This window comes from Ostrea edulis, chromosome 2 (genome assembly GCF_947568905.1).
Source record: "Ostrea edulis chromosome 2, xbOstEdul1.1, whole genome shotgun sequence".
Lineage (NCBI taxonomy): Eukaryota > Metazoa > Mollusca > Bivalvia > Ostreida > Ostreidae > Ostrea > Ostrea edulis.
In genome coordinates this window covers 8,336,635-8,359,353 of record NC_079165.1, presented here as the reverse complement: position 1 = coordinate 8,359,353, position 22,719 = coordinate 8,336,635, and the positions used below count along the sequence as shown (strand labels likewise).

The 22,719-nt window shown below is 35.0% G+C and overlaps 1 protein-coding gene across 1 annotated transcript in view; it reads left to right on the top strand.

The window, feature by feature from the left end:
• The window catches only part of LOC125682036 (uncharacterized), a 97,077-nt gene that overhangs the window by 3,887 nt on the left and 70,471 nt on the right, over positions 1 to 22,719 (top strand). Inside the window, exons 2-7 of the mRNA XM_056157522.1 lie at positions 10,776 to 10,848; positions 18,159 to 18,737; positions 19,096 to 19,152; positions 19,864 to 20,430; positions 21,706 to 21,756; positions 21,853 to 21,894. Coding sequence (XP_056013497.1) covers positions 18,623 to 18,737; positions 19,096 to 19,152; positions 19,864 to 20,430; positions 21,706 to 21,756; positions 21,853 to 21,894 — 832 coding nt within the window. The 5' untranslated portion in view covers positions 10,776 to 10,848; positions 18,159 to 18,622. The remainder of the gene's footprint in view (positions 1 to 10,775; positions 10,849 to 18,158; positions 18,738 to 19,095; positions 19,153 to 19,863; positions 20,431 to 21,705; positions 21,757 to 21,852; positions 21,895 to 22,719) is intronic.

Below are 22,719 nucleotides of genomic sequence, written 5' to 3'. Positions count from 1 at the left end.
TTGATAATACACAGTAGATTACGATATGGAAAAGGAAAGTATTGGGTATATTCGAAACGTTTATTTAACAAATGTTACATGGAAGCAATACTAATATAAAATATCCAAGTCAGTGTGTCAAAGTTTATTGTTATCTAAAACCTACTACTACATGTACATAGCAAACATATCTCAGACTTTTAAAACGCCGTGATGAACTTCGATTTTGGATTCACGGTTCGTATGTCGCTTTTAAGAAATGTGAAGATAACGAACAGTAATCAATCTCATAAAGACTACAAATGACACTAGCAGCCCTGACCTTCATTTAATTGGTGCTAATTGTATACATAAACGATCTTTGACTGCTTCCAAAATAAAAGTATATAAATTTCTAGCTTGCTACAGGACGTGATATTTTTATGGCTGTAGTTTTGATGGTTAAAATTGTATCTGAGTTCAGGAAGTATGAGGAACTCATGTCAAAGATCTTATCTTCGATCCTCAAAGCGCCTTTTCTGTTAAGGAGACGTTTCAAAAAATATACATTAAATATGATTTACTTCGTCATGAACAATAAATAATATAAATTCAGCGTAGGGCTTAACTAATACATAATGCAAACACCAAATAAATCATCTGGAATTTTAAAATTTCTTATATTTTATCACATTTTTTTTTTTTTTTTTTGGTGTCTTGTTATATTTATTGGCGTACAGTAAAAAAAAAAAATAAGAGGAAAAAATACGGTCAAAACGAACAGAAATGACCCTGCCTACTTCATGTCGTTTGAAGATGATACGGTGTAATTTGTTTTATGATTGGTTGTATATTGTTTTACGTCTCTCTGGAGAATATTTCACTCATATGGAGACGGCACCACTGCCGGTGAAGGGCTGCAAAATTTAGGCCTATGCTCGGCGCTTACGGTCTTTGAGCAAGGAGGGATCTTTATCGTGCCACACCTGCTGTGACACGGGGCTTCAGTTTTTGTGGTCTCATCCGAAGGACTGCCCCATTTAGTCGCCTCTTACGACAAGCAAGGGGTAGTGAGGACCTATTCTGACTTCCTTTTTGAAACTTGAATGAAAATATTAATATCATCAATGTATGTACATTCCTTCTAAACTGCTTAGTTCAGTAGGTTTATGGGTCGATTGCTGACCTGTAGTTCGTGCGTTTGAGTCTAGCAGTTCTAACATTTCAATTTTTTCAGATTACTTTCCACTAAAACAACATTTTTAACTAAAGAAGATACATTTATAAATCAAAAACTTTTCAATTTCAAAACATTATTGAACATACCCCCCTGCTTTCCATCCATATAAGATTTCTCTGGTCTGTGAAATACATTGCAGACCAGGTGTAATACGTTATGAATGAACACAGGCCAAACTTTATTCTTGGTACAATTGCTCATTACTTTTCTGCTTTATAGTCCGATAGAGACTTATTTCTATTCACCTGGCGCGCTCGTCCGTGCGTACTTCCGCCCGTCTGCAGCAATTTGTGTTCGGTTTATATTAACTTTGCTACGTTTACCTGAACTATGGTACAGTTCATGAACAACACAATTTGTTCACAAACATAATCTTGTTACAAGGTCAGAATCACAGGATAATATTATTGTGAAGATCTCGCTAGATCTGTCAATTACAAGATTCCAAGGTCACAGGGCGCTAAGGACCGCCCCATATAGTCGCGCGGCTTTTTTAACTATGATATGCCTTGATTTAGGGACATCTTACCAAGGTTAGAGTATCGTTTACCCTCTCACTAGTTGGATTACTGTCAGAGTAGAGATGTACCTTGCTGGGAGTACAGGGGCGGATCCACCTGCTTTTGATTGCATTGTTTTTATATATGTATAGTCTTTATAATTAGAAAGCTAGGCATCTTCATGAGTGATTCGAAATTCTGCTGCGAATCTGATTAAGTTTACTTTCAAAAATATACAGTGTGCTAATGGACAGAAACACAGTAGAGTTGAAATCTCTTTATACAAGCTCACAAGCACGAGTACTATTGAAGTGCTCTGTTCTCTTCTCCCTTGCGAAGGAAATAGAAACAAAGCCTGTCTTGATTTCTTAGAATCCAGTTTCCAACCCAATACAAAAAGTTATGCTATGCATGAAAATATTTGCCTTCATTTCATGAACACAAAAACAACAGTCAACTGGCTCGACTTCAATAAGCTGCAGCTACTAATGGATGGAAATTATATCAAACCAATGCCCGAATTTCCAAGACGTACGACGATTTTTTCTGGTTGCTTTATTACATACAATAATGTAGATACTACTTGAATGTTTTTAGGCATCTCCGGATAGCTCACCAGCCATTAACACCTTTTACGTAAAACAAACACCATGTGTATTTAATCATAAATTGAACGTAGCCATTGTTTTGTGTTCATTTAAATAAACATTCATTTTGATTAAGGAATAATGACACAATGACCAGTGGCGGCCCCCAGACACCCTGTCTCATAAAGTTGCGTCCCGCCCCCCGCAATGGCCGGGATCCGCCCCTGATGACACATGAATGTTTCTATTTCCAAAAGCACACTCTTTCTTATATGTCTACTTAAGTAAAACTATGAAGCAGGTGTTAGATTAAATTCAGAGAGGTTAAAACGTTCCAATGCCATGGCGTTCAATATAAAATATACACATGCCTACGCTAATTGGGTTCACACTATTACCATGCAATAGCAGACATATTTTGGCATGTATAACTGATACTGCACGAAATTACCAATGTTATTGACGACATATTGAAACGCTTAAAATTACGACGCACTACGAATACGCTGTGCAGTTTTATCAAACTCTACTCAGAAAAAGTATGTTGTCCCCGGAACGGAAGGGTTTGGTTTAAAATGCTTGAAGGCAAATCGTTAAGAGTATTGCCAACTCCTTGAGGCACTGTTTTGCGGGGGAGGTCTGTTTCAGATACAGGCATGTTTGTGGTTAGCATAACCAAAGTTAGGATTGTGTTATCTTTTACCTACAAACAGGTGCAAGCTGCTGTGGAGATAAAAAAGTTGTTCATACTACAAAAATGATAACATCATACCAACGATATTGTAAATTCAAGGTTCATGGCAATCATTTAGGAGACTTATTTTCCCCAAAAAGCACCTTATCTTATGAAGTAATTGTGATTTGTTCAAGACCGTAAAAAAACTGTTTATCTATTATTTAGGCATGTTGATATCAAAATTATACACAAAATTACGATAAGCAAAGATGTTTGAAGTCTTTATCAAATCTTAAAATTATAATGTATATACCGTGGATGTTTGGACGTCATGACTTGTATTTGTTAATTGTTACTTCCCTTAGTCATTGGATAAAATAACACGAGTTCAGCGACCAATACAGCGACCAAGTTTACAATGAAAATTGTATAATTAAAGTAATATTGCTGAATTGATCTTCTAAAAGTTTCTTCCGCGCTTTTTAAATGGTCGTGCATATCAGTTTTACACTGCTTTGTAATATCTTCTTGTGTGGCGGAATTTATTCAAACGCTTCTACATGAGAAAAAAAAATCTCTTGTTGTGGCCTTCAAATTGAGATTTAGGTACATCGACGACGTTTTACCTATTAACAATACGCACTTTCATTCAAATATCGATTCGATATATCCCAGTGAACTCATGATAAAAGACACCAGTCTTCCACATCTGCTATTTATATGGATATTTTATGAAACAAAGACCTTAATGGCAAACTAACGGCTCAAATTTATGACAAACGGGATGACGTCAGCCTTTCTATTGTCAATTTTCCATATCCACGTAGCAATATTCCATTATCACTGGCATGGGGTGGGGTTTTTTCTCTCAGCTGATTCAATACGCAAGAACATGTTCTGCGTATGATAAATTTTGAAGTCGAGGCAATCTACTAACAAATAAATTGATATTACCGATACACTAGTCTCATTTAAAGTCAGCATTTTGAAATTTCTGTGGTCGGCATAATGATATAATTTGCAAATACAACCTGCCATTAGACCAAATGCTGTCAGGCGCGTTTCATGCCTATTGTTAGACTCTTGCATGTTGATTTTGACTACGGATTACTCTGGGCTGCGTTCAAGATCGTAGCGGCTACGTAGGGCTACGTAGCAGCTACGATCTTGAAAGATATGCTAGACAAGCCCTACGTGGGGATAACGAGCGTTAATTCATAGAGTGCGTTCAATAGACCTAGATATCTAGGCTAGCCGCTACGATCTTGATCGCAGCCCTGATTTATTGAAATCCTATATCTCTGTGAAGCCAACTACGGTGTGACTGATTACTCTGTTGACAAACGAGTTGAATTATATGTTCTCAACTGAAATAACCCAATTGAGCATTATTTCTCTGTTTTCTATATCAAGGGACAGGGCAACTTTGGAACAATGATGTAATGTAATTATACAACTACCAAGATCTTGTAGAAATCGGTGAAAGTGAGAAGACCTATAGAAGATACTGCTAATGTGTAATTGTATGGGTATTATCGACTGGGAACTTTAGAAATCATATGACTGTAAGAAACAATTTCTCCGCAAGTGGCGTGTATTGTGTTAAGTGTGTTTACAGAAATACTCCCTGTCTTAATTTCTGTCTTCCTCAATTAGACATAAGAGGTACTACGGTTTGAAGAGGGACTGTTTCACCAATCGCGTGGACTGATTTGCTTCCTATATACTCAGAAGAGGGTTATTCTGTTACTAGACACATAACAGCGTATTGCAAAGGGTTTTTACTCTTTCCATTTCTTAAAAGTCTGCTACAACCCAAATGACCAGTTAGCGAAAAACCATTCCGTTATTTCTCAGAAAAATCAAAGGGGTCTTCCAGTCTTCAAAACTGTCTTTGTCATTGGCAAATCTCCATTGAAAGATGAAAAGGTACAAATCAAAGCATCCCAATTTGGCGCTAAATCCATTGCCAGATTGCACACTCAAAATGTTAAATAATAGTAAGAAAAAGCTTTAAGGGGAAAGTAATCTAACATTTGATGAGCATAGAAAAGGACATGATGTTCAATTTAACAGAAGTAAATGAGTTCTCAATATCAAAACATGGTAGAAGGATGCATTACAGCAGTAATCCATTTCCTTTATGGAAAAGGTGAAGATATATATGAACATGGATCAATCTCATAAATCCCATAAAGGATACAAAATTAATAGTCTAGGACAAAGACGGACTCCTGGACATACCAGGACAGAATGAATGATTAGAGATGTCATTGTTATTTCTAAATGACACTTTATTGTGTTAATAGATATTTTTTTTTTAATGATTCACCACTTTACTTGAAATGCAATTTACCTCCACATGTAAGTAACCACACGTGGTCTCTTCATGTGTGTTGCTGTTATCCCAGGCCTACTGCTACTGTGCAGACAATGAAATTCATTGTTCATGTGCCTAAAAATACCGCGGGAAACTAGAATTAACTTAACTTAATTAGGGGTCCAGTTTGATTGGACTACCCGCTCTATCCCACATAAATAATACTTATAATCTGTCTTCATCCCGCTCTAACCCACATAAACACTGTCTTCATCACACGTGCAGCTCTACCCCCCCCCCCCCCGAAACCCCACTAGTTATATAGTTATAATCTTTCTTCATCATTCATGACAAGCCAATACTTTGTTATAATTTATCAAATGATTAAGTTCTAAAATTCAGTATTTGAAGAAACATGAATTAAAGGTGTTTTAAAATAACTTCAAAAAATTATACTACATATGATAAAATATCGTTGCCTATAACTCACTACGCCTCATGTCCTTACTGGTTATGTTGCCGATATCGACAAGGTTGTAGCACTTTTCATTGATTTATCAGATGTAAAATGTATTTTATTAAGTTTTTAGATTAAGTTCAAGTCGCTTTCCTACACGTCAATAACATCAATTGTATTAACTTGATTATATGAACAAAGATAAGTGGTGAAATCAGCGCATCACATATAATATAAATGTTCATCGATCATAGTTATATATAATTTTGTGTTTGTTGTAGTTGGTATAAGTTTTTCATGTACTGTAATCATTGTGGGTCAAAACAAAATGAATAGACTTGCATGCTAATTATTGTGTAATACAAAATAACAATAGATTTAACATACTAATTATTGTGTAATACGATATAACAATAGATTTAACATACTAATTATTGTGTAATACGAAATAACAATAGATTTAACATACTAATCATTGTGTAATACGAAATAACAATAGATTTAACATACTAATCATTGTGTAATACGAAATAACAATAGATTTAACATACTAATCATTGTGTAATACGAAATAACAATAGATTTAACATACTAATCATTGTGTAATACGAAATAACAATAGATTTAACATACTAATCATTGTGTAATACGAAATAACAATAGATTTAACATACTAATCATTGTGTAATACGAAATAACAATAGATTTAACATACTAATCATTGTGTAATACGAAATAACAATAGATTTAACATACTAATCATTGTGTAATACGAAATAACAATAGATTTAACATACTAATCATTGTGTAATACGAAATAACAATAGATTTAACATACTAATCATTGTGTAATACGAAATAACAATAGATTTAACATACTAATCATTGTGTAATACGAAATAACAATAGATTTAACATACTAATCATTGTGTAATACGAAATAACAATAGATTTAACATACTAATCATTGTGTAATACGAAATAACAATAGATTTAACATACTAATCATTGTGTAATACGAAATAACAATAGATTTAACATACTAATCATTGTGTAATACGAAATAACAATAGATTTAACATACTAATCATTGTGTAATACGAAATAACAATAGATTTAACATACTAATCATTGTGTAATACGAAATAACAATAGATTTAACATACTAATCATTGTGTAATACGAAATAACAATAGATTTAACATACTAATCATTGTGTAATACGAAATAACAATAGATTTAACATACTAATCATTGTGTAATACGAAATAACAATAGATTTAACATACTAATCATTGTGTAATACGAAATAACAATAGATTTAACATACTAATCATTGTGTAATACGTAATAACAATAGATTTAACATACTAATTATTGTGTAATACGATATAACAATAGATTTAACATACTAATCATTGTGTAATACGAAATAACAATAGATTTAACATACTAATCATTGTGTAATACGAAATAACAATAGATTTAACATACTAATTATTGTGTAATACGAAATAACAATAGATTTAACATACTAATCATTGTGTAATACGAAATAACAATAGATTTAACATACTAATCATTGTGTAATACGAAATAACAATAGATTTAACATACTAATCATTGTGTAATACGTAATAACAATAGATTTAACATACTAATCATTGTGTAATACGATATAACAATAGATTTAACATACTAATCATTGTGTAATACGAAATAACAATAGATTTAACATACTAATCATTGTGTAATACGAAATAACAATAGATTTAACATACTAATTATTGTGTAATACGAAATAACAATAGATTTAACATACTAATTATTGTGTAATACGAAATAACAATAGATTTAACATACTAATCATTGTGTAATACGAAATAACAATAGATTTAACATACTAATTATTGTGTAATACAAAATAACAATAGATTTAACATACTAATTATTGTGTAATACAAAATAACAATAGATTTAACATACTAATCATTGTGTAATACGAAATAACAATAGATTTAACATACTAATTACTGTGGGTTGGTGCGAAATTGCAAGTCAATTGTTTCTATCTACGTCATAATACTGCTATAATCCAGTGGCTTGCAGACTATCAAAATCTCGGATAAAATACATCCAGGGCTTTCTCATGTCACTCTGAGTGTTAGAGATATTCTGTACACGAACTTTACTGTTCTTCTGAATAAGTCGTAATGTAATATCGTATGCCTACGTACGCGAATTACATGGGTATAAAATTTCACTAAACCGTTGAATTGTCTAGATTTTGTATAAATTACACATTACCCTCTCTACGCCAGATTTCACTGATTTAAGCATTGACTGAATAATCAGAAATCCGAATAACCATCATATATTATGCAGACAAACCGCCAGGCATATACTATTACTTGACCGATTATAGTTGTTTTTTGTAGGGAACCCCTGTAAGACGAAAGTCGATCTTTAAATGTTTCGTTTGATACCTTAATCATAATTCATGTGTACTAAGATGTTAATTTAATGCAGATGTTGGGTCATATCATGAAATATTACCTATTTTAAATACGGTGTCTTTAATTTTTTATTTTATTTTTTTAATTTTTTTTTTTTTTTTTTTTTTTTTTTTACAGATAATGAGTTATAATGCAATGGCTTTGAATAAGACATTGAACTAAACACATTTGTATTCAATATCAACTGTTCGGAATTGATTGATTTTTCTATCTGTATGTTGCTTAACATTTCTAAGTGAACTCTTTGTTCAGATTATCTATGTTTTAATGAATTGCTAAAATATGATCGATTACTCTTTTATTTCTACATGTATATTGATAGATTTATGATCGATTTCTCTTTTATTTCTACATGTATATTGATAGATTTTTCAGTTTAGTTCTATATCAGTGTGCTGTGATCACCGCCGTGGTCTAGACGTAGAGCTTTCGCCCCGCATGAGCGCAGAAGGTCGGGGTTTGAATCCCGGACGCGACAGACCTAAGTCGTTTAAACAGATAGTGACAGTTCCATCGCTAAGCGTTCGGTATAAGGTGTGAATGTCACGAATCCTCGGAGATGATCTTAAAAATGGATGTCCCGTGTCACAGTAGGGTGTGGCACGCTAAAGAACACTCATTGTTCAATGGCTGTAAGCGCCGAGCATAGGCCCTTCACCGATCTTGGTGACGTCTACATATCAGTGAAAAATTCTCGAGAGGGGCGTTTAACAATATTCAATCAATCGATATCCTCCAACACAATGCAGCATCCATCGAGTCACCGCTTGTCCTCTTCCTTCATTACCCGTTGCACCTTTGATTCGGCGTCCAATCCATTGCATTCTGCTCAGAAACTCTACCTGACCTGAACGCACATTAGTGATATTGTTTTCATTGTTACGTACCGTACATCTATTCCTACGCGCCATTTCAAAAACGTTAATTAATGTCAAGCTTTCTGATGAGGGAAAAACTATTTGTTTAACTATTTAAAAATATAATTCAATGATAAGAAATGAATCTTACAATTCTTTTCTTGATGGTGGTATCAAAGGGAAAATGGACAGAAAACTTTTTCATCAATGCGCCACAACGCGCATTGATGGAGTTTTCCGTCCAATTGTAATCACTATTCGTTATCGTGACCTGTTATTGTACGATATTCAATCATATATCAATGAATTATTCAAGTAAACTCTATATCAATGAATTGTTCCAACTTATTTCACTATGGAAGATAGTTGGGAAAACACGTACCCCTGGGTATACCAGAGGTAGGATCAGGTGCCTAAGAGGAGTAAGTATCCCCAGTCGACCGGTCACCCCCCCCCCCCCCCATGAGCCCTATATCTTGATCAGGTAAACGGAGTTATCCGTAGTCAAAATCCCTCCCTGCTCAAAAGGCCGTAAGCGCCGAGCACAGGCCTAAATTTGGACAGCACTTCACCGGCAATGGTGACGTCTCCATATGAGTGAAAAATTCTCGAGTGGGACGTTAAACAATATACAATCAACAAACATTATGTTTTGGATCCTGTTTTTTTGCTACTTATGCATATGCTAATTAATTTTTTTTTTAACTATCGTTGACACCATAGGTTCCATGGCTGAGCTGACTTGTGACCAATAGAATAAAGGTTATCACAAGGTGGCGCTGGAGGGTGAATTTAGAAATAAGACACAATTCTACATTACACTTACAATACATAGCAGTGAAGAATATCTGATTTTAGTGTACAGCTCATTTTTAGAATAATATGGGGGGAAAGATACTTCCTTTCTTCTGAATATGTTCAAGTTCAAGACGAAATGTAAACCATGAAATTATATATGCCCATTCCCAGTACCTGTTCTTCTGTATATCGTGAAATTATACATGGCCATTTTGATTGATGCATTCCCAGTACCTGTTCTCCAAACGACTACAGCACGTGTACAAGTTATAGAATATACCTGTTTATCTATAGTATTTTAAAGTTGTGCTGGGTACCCCAGTTAAACTCGGATTCCCGGTGTCTCCGTGCACAATCGGTACTCAATGAAGGAAAATGGTATGGCCCCAGTCTCGAGGAACTTCCCTCCCTTTGTTTAAGATGGGGAATAAGAAGCCTTATACATTGACCCTATAGCCCACGGGATGCAGGATACATAAATTTCGTTAACGTGTCCCCTTTTCGTGTAGGTGACACCGGTAAATTAGACTTTTTAAGTGCTCATTTTCTGTAACAATACCACATCGGATTAGTCATGGTATATTATGAAATTTGATATATAAATATCAACTTGATTTTTTTAATAACACGGTTTTAGCATAAAACTTGTAGTACGGGGATTTTGTGAATGATTTATATCATTTGAGTCTCATTTGAATCTAGTTTGTCGAATTTATCTATTCAAGGTCATTAACACTTTTTGCTTAAGTTTTAGTTTTATCTGCGTGAAATACACTTTAAAAACATTTCAACTCCTAAAATGTGCCAACTCACTTGACAATAAACTTTGATTTGTAATGCTTTACTTCTTTTTCCTTCTGTTACAGCGATGGAGGGATCGCTTTGGTTGACGCTAATTGCCACTTGCATTCTTCTAAAGCCTTCACATTCCATTTGTAAGTATTGTTTTTTCAAATCATCTGTGAAATGATTAATGCTGTAGCAAGAAAACGTGTAAGCTATGTCAGAATGAGATGCCCTACCACAAAATATTTTTTCAAACATTATCGGTGACGTACCAGGTTGGTTTTTAATAATGCACATCTTAGGATTTCGGTTTGAAAAATAAATCTGCACATGCCATGTATATTTCGGTTTATGAGATTACAAAGATTTTTGAACACTTCAAAGGCATTGGCTTAAAAAAGCCTGAAGCCGCGTGGCATAATGCAATCTACATAAGTTCTAACAGCTTTCATAATCTACAGACAAATATTTGAGAGAAATATCTTACGTGACCATCTGGAATACGTAATGTCAACTTTTACACCACAAAAAGGCCTTCAAAACCCAGACACTCGTTATAGAACTCGGTTAGACAAACATCAAGAAGAAAAAGGGAATTTTTTTATCGTATATATACGCATACTAAAATACGAATTTAGCAATGTACAGTGTTTGAGTTGTAGAGATCCAAAGATTCGTTTTAATTTGATGATAGGAGTATCGCCACACATCATTGTTACTTCGATCTTTCTCAGATTAATGTTTGCAGCTACATACACAGTATTACGTCACTGGGTAGTAATGCCCCATCAGAATCACAGTTAGAGACCATCATACAAAATATCTCAACAAAACTATCTATTTTCAAACATCAACTTAATTCTAATCTTAAATCACCATAAAGCTTTTTGCACCTCCTTTTCAGATTTGCTAAAAAGGGGGTTAATCCAAACAACTTGGAATGAATACAAATTCGATATATAGAGGGGCATATATATAATTTAGCCGTTAATATGAATAACATAGACAATGAGACTGGTAATAATGAGGAATTCTACGACAATCAGATTACATATACCAGTATTATAGTAAAAAAAAAACCGCGAGGAACGCACCCCATTATAGTAAATAACATAAAAAACCACGCGAGGAACGCCCCCTATTGTGAGCCAACAGACAGTGTTCTCTTGGCGACACCCATTAACTGCTTTTGCTATCTATGATCGGTGGTTGCCGAATTCTCCAATTAATTCCCCATATTATACTGTAAAACTTGCATAATCTGTTTGAGCTTATGAAGAGCAGATCTTGCCAAATTCTTAACTAAATCTAATGCTAGAGAGCAGAAACCGTTTTTTAATGTGGGGCTATAATAAACATATTCGAAGTAGCTCTAACGAGTATAACGATAGCAGTTAAGACGAGAATAGAACCTTTGTCGATGAGAACCTATGTCGTTAGTTGTAATTCTCATAAATGAATTGAATAAAAATTGCTTTACAGACTATTCCGACAAGAACTTATATCTTAGCCAATTTTATATTCATGAAATGTTCATTATATGTTTGCACTGGAAATAAAACGATAACTTTCCACTCCCGCATTTATGCAAGAATATTTACATTTCAGACTGTTTTCTCTGATCAGGTGATAACATTGACGCTTGTTAATTTCCCCACAACTTATTTCTCAGTTCATACAAAATGAAAAGATAGCAGTCAGGCACTATGGAAATTAACATAGAATGCCTCATGTATTTCAATTTCTATTAGGCAGTAGTTTTGTTATGTCGATTTTATATTTCATTTCAAATGCAAATATAAAGAATCGCTGTCTAGTTCGTTGGGTATGTGAGGTGGTTAACTACAATAGAACTTCCGTTTTCAAAAATTATTACGTTTTTCCATTTATCACCTTGCATATCAGACAAACTAGACAGTGATTCCTAAATAACAATATTAGTGATTCTAATCACTTATCTACTCGTGACACTATTTCAATCAGTGCAGTGATGTTAACCACAATTCTAGTCTTTACTATAATCCTAACCCTATCTAGAGTCTTCTCCCTAACCATAGTACAAGGAACAAGGACTTGTCAAAGTGAACTGAACTGCGATATATTTTAAGGTCGATTCTAATCACTCACACCTTAAGGACCTTCCGGTTCTGTAAGATGTAACTTCCGGGTTAATCAATGTATGGAACTTTACTACGATATCTTTGTCTTTAACACGTGTGTGTTATGAGAGAGAGCGAAAGCATTCTTATCAAAACGGTCGCTCAAGTACCATACTGAATTTTAGAAATATGTTGGGCGTGTTAGATTTAGTATTTCAGACATACAATAGTTAGGGTCATTAATCTAGATAATGTGTTAGATGTTCCCACGTTACCATGCCCTCACTGTATACGTCGGGACGTTGACAATGTCAACTTATAAAAACTCTCAATGTTTTCGGAAGTTTAAGTATATAAACATTGCAAAAATACAAAATATCTTTCAAAATGGTTGAAAAGTTATTTTCAAACCTGCAACATCGTTCACCATAATATTGAACTGTGTTCTATGGGCGTGTTCAGATAGTTGTTTTGAAAACCTTATACCTACTAATTCACTTAAATGTTAATTTAATGTAATTTTGATGGTATACAAAAAGCATCAAACCACAGGGGCTAAACCCGTTTTGGGCTCGAACTCTGTGATACTATAAATATAGAGTTCTATATCTATTCACAGAGTTCGGTCCCAAAACGGGCTTAGCCCCTGTGTATCAAAGTATGTGAAGTGTACATATACAGTCAAAGATCATATTTAAATCATTGGTAAATACTCATTGCTCCTTTCAAGGTTTTTGATAATTTTAGCATATCGACATATCCATTACATTAACAAAATTTCCAAAGCAAAAAATAATAATAATAAAATGAAATTATAAAAAATTGTTTTGATGGCGTTGTAGATATAATGCAAATATAACACAGATTTGTCTTAATTCGACAATGCATTGATCACTTTTATCGTGGTTTAAAGAAAAGAGAATATCACTGAATTTCTTTGACAAAATGTTTTATGAATTGTATAAGCTCTCTATTTATTTTGTACAAATTGTGTTTTGAATCCAATGAATTCAGTAAGATATATTAAGATATTGATTAGACTTATTGCGAAATACTTTTACATGTTTTTAGATTTACAAAACCGTATTGCGTCACAATTATCATTACATGAAACTGCGACAAGAAAGAAACGTTTGAATTACATGAAGATAAGCGCACTTTGTCATAGAGAGTGCGTGGATTATATCAGAAAGTGGGGACTGATTGAATCATATGAAGGGTCGTGTTGACGGAAATATGGCAGGAACAGGGGAAATGTCTTTAGTAATTCGTGTAGGTTCATGCACATGTGCCACATACATGTAGAAGTAGACGAATCATCGCATCTATTAAGCTCAAAACATTTTTATAATGTCTTTGCCTTAGATATTTCTACAAATTGTAATATTTATTTCCTCGTGAACGCGCTGTATTCATGCACGGATTAAAACAGATATATATAGTCCGTCTATTCTAATTGCTGGGAATTCCGACAGATAGGAAAGTACATAGCACATTTTTTTTTTTTTTAAATCTTCATTTTTGAAAATACATGAGGGTATGAACTGCAACTCTTCACGCTGGCCTACTTTTCATGAAACATTAACTCGCTTCATGAAGTATGCTGGCGTGATCATCGCCGTTCATACCCTCATGTATTTTGAAAAAAATGAAATTTATTTCTAAAGTATACCTTCAAGGAATATCATTGTACAACTCTTACTTTTGAAATAATATAATAATAATCAATACACGTGGCATCTACTCATGAAAATTAAAGACAATTCGGGTTCGAATTCTACGGAAGCCGATAGATGCAGGGTATAGAATTAATATTTATTTAACTGGCGGCCGCCACTTAATTTATGTGGCGGCCGCCACTTAATTTAACTGGCGGCCGCCACTTATTATCTGGCGGTCGCCACTCATTAACTGGCGGCCGCCACTTATTATCTGGCGGCCGCCATATAAATTAACTGGCGGCCGCCACTTAATTTAACTGGCGGCCACCACTTATTATCTGGCGGCCGCCACTTATTATCTGGCGGCCGCCAGATAATTTAAGTGGCGGCCGCCACTTAATTTATGTGGCGGCCGCCACTTAATTTAACTGGCGGCCGCCACTTATTATCTGGCGGTCGCCACTCATTAACTGGCGGCCGCCACTTATTATCTGGCGGCCGCCATATAAATTAACTGGCGGCCGCCACTTAATTTAACTGGCGGCCACCACTTATTATCTGGCGGCCGCCACTTATTATCTGGCGGCCGCCAGATAATTTAAGTGGCGGCCGCCACTTAATTTATGTGGCGGCCGCCACTTAATTTATGTGGCGGCCGCCACTTAATTATATGGCGGCCGCCAGTTAATGTAACTGGCGGCCGCCAGATAAATTAACTGGCGGCCGCCACTTAATTTATATGGCGGTCGCCACTCAATTTAAATCATTTATATGGCTGTCACCAGTTATTCAATTCCTCTTTCTTTCTCTATCTCTCTCTCAAAATGAAATGGGTGCAATCCATCCCCAATGCTTATTAATATGTATGTGATATATATATATATATATATATATATATATATATATATACAATTAAGAGCATTAAATTATTGTTTTTCGATTGTACTGTTAAATACATAGAACCACAGGGCTGATCCTCCATTTATTTGAACGTTCAATTTCTATTATTTTCACATTTAAACTAAATTATTTTCACATGTGAAATAAGATTAATTGGCTCCCACCCCACTCTTTTGGTGGTAGTAATGAATGGTAGAAATGTAATAATGAATGAACTGATCAATTGAAGGATGAACGGAGCTCCCTCCCTCAAATTTAGGAGTACGAAGTTTGGACAAGAGACATTTTAGGTTCCTTTTCTGCTTGTCAACAATTGTAGAAGACAATTTCTCCTCCGACTGTCCCTATGCACTTTGAAAAACGATGCTGCGTGTTTGCGTACTATTCTAAATCTTTCCAAAATAATCACTCAGCGATACGAATTACATTGTTTTTGCAATTGGCAGCCGCCATATATAAATTAAGTGGCGGCCGCCAGATAAAATAACTGGCGGCCGCCAGTTAATTTATATGGCGGCCGCCAGATAATAAGTGGCGGCCGCCAGATAATAAGTGGCGGCCGCCAGTTAAATTAAGTGGCGGCCGCCTCATAAATTAAGTGGCGGCCGCCAGTTAAATAAATATTAATTCTATACCTTGGCACCTATCGGCTTCCGTAGAATTCAGTGTCTGTTTGTAGGAATTTCATACGATTTCTCAATAAAGACAAATGTGCTCAATCCAATCACCTCAACCATGGTGTGTTCAAGATTAAATAAAATGATGCGGATATTGACCCCCGACCGTTGACCTTATCTTATCAATGTAAAGGTCGTCGTATCCTTTTTGCATCAGTGGTTTTCTTTAGATTTTCGTTTCCATAACTCAGTCGTCGATCTTGACAACTTATTTATTTCTATTACATAATTGCTTTTTCTTGCCAGCTATAAAGATATACTTTTAAAACCCGGTAACAGCTGATTAGAATGATTTTAAAAAACTCCTAGTCGCCAAAAGATAAGCGTGGCATATGATTTCCGATGAATCTTGTCGATTAAGGGACAAATCAGCACTAAAAAGTCTCATTGCAACATTTCACTGGGTGGTACGCCGTGAAGCTTCCAAACGCTCGTGTTTTCTTTCAAAGCCTGTAATTTAAGAACGTTTATACTCAGTATTTGATATTATGCTAAATCAGCACAGTGGATAACGACCACATTTTAGTTTCCTAACATTGTCTATAATGAATAAGTCATCAATCAGAGGATATATACATGATATAAGTCATTCATTTCATTCATCACATACATTGTTTCCGATAAAGTTGTTCAAGATAATTTTGACACACTACATACATAGGCGGATTTAGGGGTATACCCCCCCCCCCACACACACACCTTTCTTTAACCTGAGCTTTCCTTAATCATCTTGCGAAATCCTTTAACTTTCGGTTGCTTCATCCCCAATCTAATTATTCTTAGCTTTTTTATTCTTTTAAAGATTTTTTTTTTCTTATACTTAGCTTTTCTTTACAAAAAAAATTTAACCTAAGCACACGCCTGAATATAATTAGTCCTGGGGGTTTTTCTCTGTGAAGATTAAGTTGAAACAGTAACGAGCATAATTTTCTCATGAGATTAGGAGGAATACTGTGTATTCAGACCATTACGCAATATGAATATCGCTCGGTCTTTTCCGTCAAGTCGAGAAACATACGTCACTACATTGTAACTACTTTTAGTCTTATGGCAAGAAAAATGGCGTCACTTGCAGTTTACGTTTTGTGGCCGACCGTTAAGATACACATACCGAGTTACCGGTACCAAAGCTGTTGTTGATTTTTGTTTTTTAGAGAAAATGCTAACAAATATCTCTTTATAGTAATTTGGCAGTTCCTTCTTAGATAATCTTTCCATGTCTCTCTTGTTTACAAATGATATTTCATGTAAGATTGACGTTTTATTCCATTGAAAGGTATGTACTTATTCAAAAACAGATCGCAATGATTTAGATATTCACGAAGAAGAACAGAAATGACAGGCAATTCACATTTTCATCTTAAAAATCGTTGTATTTTCGGACCTACATCCGAAATTTTTTCCAACTTGACGGAAATGGTCGAGCAATGTTCCATTTAAACATTACGAACACACGGATACAAGACGGTAGGCGGATGATTTGAAAGACATCACATTGTGCACAAGGCAAACTAAAGTCGGCTCCCTGAGTTGAAAGAAAGCAAATATAAGTGAACATGTCAGAACAACTGACCAAAGCAAGACATACATTTATACTATGCTGTTGATGTAGTAAATTTCTTAGCTGTACGAATAACATACTTTGCAAGATAAGAACGGTAACTGTTTCAGGGGATATTCAGGAAATTTTAAAAATAGAAAGAAGTAGAACGTCATGGTAACTACACAATTCAAGCAGTTGATATATTCTATGTTCTATTTTAGTAAATACACAGTAGATAATTGTCAATTTTCTCTCCATTTCAGCTGATTACGAAGGTAAGTCTATTGAATTCTCAAATTTCTTGGGAAAATAGGATCAGTGACTTTTTTTTATCGCTTTGGTCCTCTAATTTCAAATCAGTACTGATAAACGCTGATATATTTTTTTTTGTATTTGTTTTTATTTTTTGGTTGTTGTTTTTTTTTTTTTTTTTATAGTTATTTTGGTTTTCTTGTTGTTATTTTGTTGGGTTTTTTAAGATTATTTATTTATATATTTATTTATTATTATTAGTATTTGCTTCCTTGAAATATTTATGACCTAATCTTACTCACTATACATAACTCTGCTATTGTACTTCCAGCCGGGCTTCCCTTTGACTTAGGCTGTGGTAAAGATTTAGACGTAGTGATTCTTCTTGATACCACGTTAAACAATTCAACACAATATGAGGAATTTAGACAGTTTTTATTAGATCTAGTTGACGATTTTCAAATTGATTCCGGAATTACGCGAGTGGGCTTTGTAACATTTAGCTCCAGGTCAGTGCTCCATTTCAGACTTGATAAATACAATACAAAAGCGGATGTAAAATCAGCCATTAAATCTGTATTATTCACGCCAGGAGAAAGGAATTTTGCGGATGCATTCGATTTGCTTCGAAGACGGGTATTCTTTGAGCCATACGGAGATAGACCGGATGCACCGAATGTAGTTCTTTTGATAACAACTGGAACTTCTGATAGAAATGCATACCAAGCACTACAACAAGCTAAAACCTTGAAAGATCAAACTAGTATTCTTGTAATTTCGAAAGGGGTGAGCAATATGAAAGAAATTAACTCCATTGCTAGTGAGCCATATTTGGAGAACACTTACGAACTATCTGCGACGGAAAATATTAGTTTAATTAAAGACCTTGTGTATGTTGGAATTTGTTCAAGTGAGTACTTTTCAATACCCTGTGCATTTACTTATTTTCGTGGGGGTAAAATTTCCATGGCTTTGAAAATTAACATATGGATGAGGTCTCAGAAGTACGCTTTCTTCACAATTGTTCTTTTTCCGATGTCCATAAGGACGGAATTTATGGGCATGTCTGTGACACAATAATTACAGCAAAACTTAAACCCCACGAAAATGAGTAATTTCATACTATATGCATTCTACACACCATTTTCAATCTTAATTTTAATTGTTGATTTTGATTTTTAAGAATAACTTGATTCATCAATGACAAACCTTTGTTTAACAACTTTTCTGATCTCTTTCACACATGGTACACTCCCTTTATATTATAGTAACTACTAATTATTATGACCTCGAGGAAATGGAAGGGTCTGCAGTATCCGCTACAGGTATTTTCTGATAGATAAGAGACGGCATGATCGTGTTACCCTGTATTTCGTCCGCCGCTAGGTTGTAGCCCGCTTTCTTCCTACCCTCTCCCCCTCTTCCGTTCTTCTCAGTTAACTGTTTCGTCTATAGAAGTTTTGAATGCATGTTTTGAATGAATTTTGCAGGAATCCGTTTGATGTCTCTATCTCCTATAGAAGGTTAGTTCTCAACCTTTGCGTAACCACCTTTATCAATTCTCAACATTTATCAACAATTTTCAATCAGGACACTGTGTCAAATTTGCAAACAAAAAATATTACCATAAAAAGTAGTGGAAGTAATCATGAAGATTTAGTGAAATGAACAGGTAAAGTAATATATACTTGTAAAAGTGGGATCCATCAAATCCATGAAATATTTTGCTCCACCTTCTATGAAACACGACACAGTGTCTTAAAAATCGTGATGAATGTAACCTTCTATTCGTAACTCGTTATTATAGTTCAACAAACAGTAGTGTTTAGTACACTGCTTTTGATTTGGTATCTGTTCAGTGTTCATGTATTAATAATAAACAATGCAAAACCAAACGACATTAGCTTAGTCACTTTGTGAGTCTGCTTGTTTTCGTAATAGTAAAATACATGTATCTGTCTATTTATTTGGATTCGTATTTCTTTGAAATTGGAACATATAATTTAAACTGATCCTATTACTTTCATCCATTTTAGGAAGTAATAATACAGATTTAACTCTACTTCTTCATTACTCTGATACAACACCACAAAGTGATTTCGATTTAATGGTACAATTCATGCAAAACCTGTTATCTAAAGCCGATGTTGAAAATGACGATGTACGAGTAGCTTTGCTAGTTTACGGCATGGGAACAACCACCATATTTGATTTCAATGCTTACAAACAAAATAAGAAAAAGCTTATGAATGCACTGAATATAGACTATAAAAGCTGGAGATCCAAAGAGGCCAATTTAGCAGGTGCTTTAGATGTTGTTCGCTCTTCAATGTTTGTGGAAGCTTCAGGTGATCGCTTGGATGTTCCAAACACGCTTTTGGTAATTACGAACGATAACTCTGACAGCAAATATGTCCCAGCATTCCCCCAAAGTGTAGCGGATATGAAGAATACCGGAGTGACCATGATAGGAGTGGGCATGAACCTGTTCAATAAGGATGAAGTGAATGCGCTTTCTGATTCCCCTACATTTAGCTTCATTTTGAACGACGCTTCTCAGTTGTCTGTCGTTTCTCGGGATATCCAAAATAGGCTACCCTCACGTGCGTGTTTCGAATTTCTGAAAGGACAACGAACCGAATTCCGTATTTGGGTGTTAAAATTAGTTCAACTTCCTAAGTCATCAGACACAGCACACAGACTCAACATGTAGCTGTTATGCCAACTTAACGACAAACATTGAATGAATATTTCTTGTTTTGTTTAGTAAAATTTACAATGTAAATGGGGATGTTTAGTTACTACTATTAATGGTATGCACGCAAGTCGTAATATAGTCCGAAATATCTGACGTTTTCCTGCCCTTTTAATGATTTTGATATTTACCGTGCCAGGAAAACGTCAGAACCGGCGCCATTACGTAAACAGGAAATTCTCGGGCCAATTTTGAATACTTGCGAGCCGAATCCAATGTTAAAATCATAATTAATCAATAAAACGATGCTTCTTGTACTTACTAATATCGATTTTCTGGGTTCATTAATCACATAAATATCCTCATGAAAACATTTTAACAACTGTCGAGCTCTGTTTTGAGTCACGTGACTTGTTCGCTCAAATGACAGCGAAAATTCGGTTGACTACAATTGTGTGCTTCTGTTATCGAATTCTGGAGTGATATTATCTTTTAATCGATATAAGTAAGTACAAGAAGCATTGTTTTATTGATTAGTTATGAGTTTAACATTGAATTTGGCTCGCAAGTATTTAAAATTGGCCCGAGAATGCCGCCTCCAGCTGAACTTCCAGTTTACGTAATGGCGCCGGTTCTGACGTTTTCCTGGTACGGTAAATATGAAAATCATTAAAAAGTCAGGAAATCGTCAGATATTTCGAACTAGTCCTAATAGTGTAAACTGTACTTTGCAGCAGGTTATATAAGCTTTTTTTAGCTGACATTGGATTTTCTATTTGTTCTTCAAATTGATTGAATAATGGTTGTTTGATATAGTATTTATTACTGAATTTAGTCAAAACACCCCACAAGGACATTTTCTATTGCATTCCCTAGAAATTCGGAACACATATCTATTAGCATTATCAGCCTTTTCACACACTCTTTACACCTTGATCTCGGAAGTCTTTAATAAGTGATTTGTTGATTCTGTCATAGTTCAAAGTTGAGTACAACCTCTAGAAGGAAAAGAATTCGGTTCGTTATCCTTAAATGCAGTTCAGTATAACTGTAAAGACTATTTTGTTTTATTTATGTTGAAGTCGGTTAGTTAAATATAACGGAAATGTTGATAAGACTATTGAGGACATTGAACATTTGTCACTCTTACAGTCCCAGGATGTTTATGACTTCTTCTTTTCAGTTAAGACACTTACGACAATTTCCGTGCCCTCGGCGAGTAATATCTATGAAGGTATGTTTTATGTAAATTGATACATAGTGCAAATGTTCCTTCACACTTTATAATTCTTTTATTTTTAAAATATCAATAATTATTCTAATTTTTCAGAGTCAACCCAAGACAATATTGAAATATCAACTGGTATTGATAGTGAGTATTTCAAAAGCAATGCCCATGCAATGTGTTGTCTTATCAAACTTTATGTATCAATTTGATTTATAGTTGAAAGACAAAGTAACGGAGAGATACACTTTTGATCTTCGGTTTCCTTAGTATCTGTACTTTTATGTCATTTACAAAATTCAAACATGACGTCATATAATACAGTAATATGAAATGCACTTCCAAAACTCGTACTACACACAAGTTGCCAGAAATTTCAAACGTTCTGCAGATACAAATGTGTAAGCAAACGTAAATTTTCGATCAGATATTTACTTAAAGTTTTGCGAACATGCTTCTATTTGCACGGGGAAGTAATGACAATTTTACGTCTATGAGCGTCTATTGTATCGGTGGGGGTGGTTGATAATTCCACGCCTATGTGGGTCTGATGCAGGGGTGGTTGATAATTTCACGCCTATGTGGGTCTGATGCAGGGGTGTTTGATAATTCCACGCCTATGTGGGTCTGATGCAGGGGTGGTTAATAATTCCACGCCTACATGTATGTGGGTCTGATGCAGGGGTGGTTGATAATTCCACGCCTATGTGGGTCTGATGCAGGGGTGGTTGATAATTTCACGCCTATGTGGGTCTGATGCAGGGGTGGCTGATAATTTCACGCCTATGTGGGTCTGATGCAGGGGTGTTTGATAATTCCACGCCTATGTGGGTCTTATGCAGGGGTGTTTGATAATTCCACGCCTATGTGGGTGTGTTGTAGGGGTGGTTGATAATTCCACGCCTATGTGGGTCTGTTGTAGGGGTGGTGGTGGTTTTGGATTCCACACAACATAGCGAGGTTAGGTATACA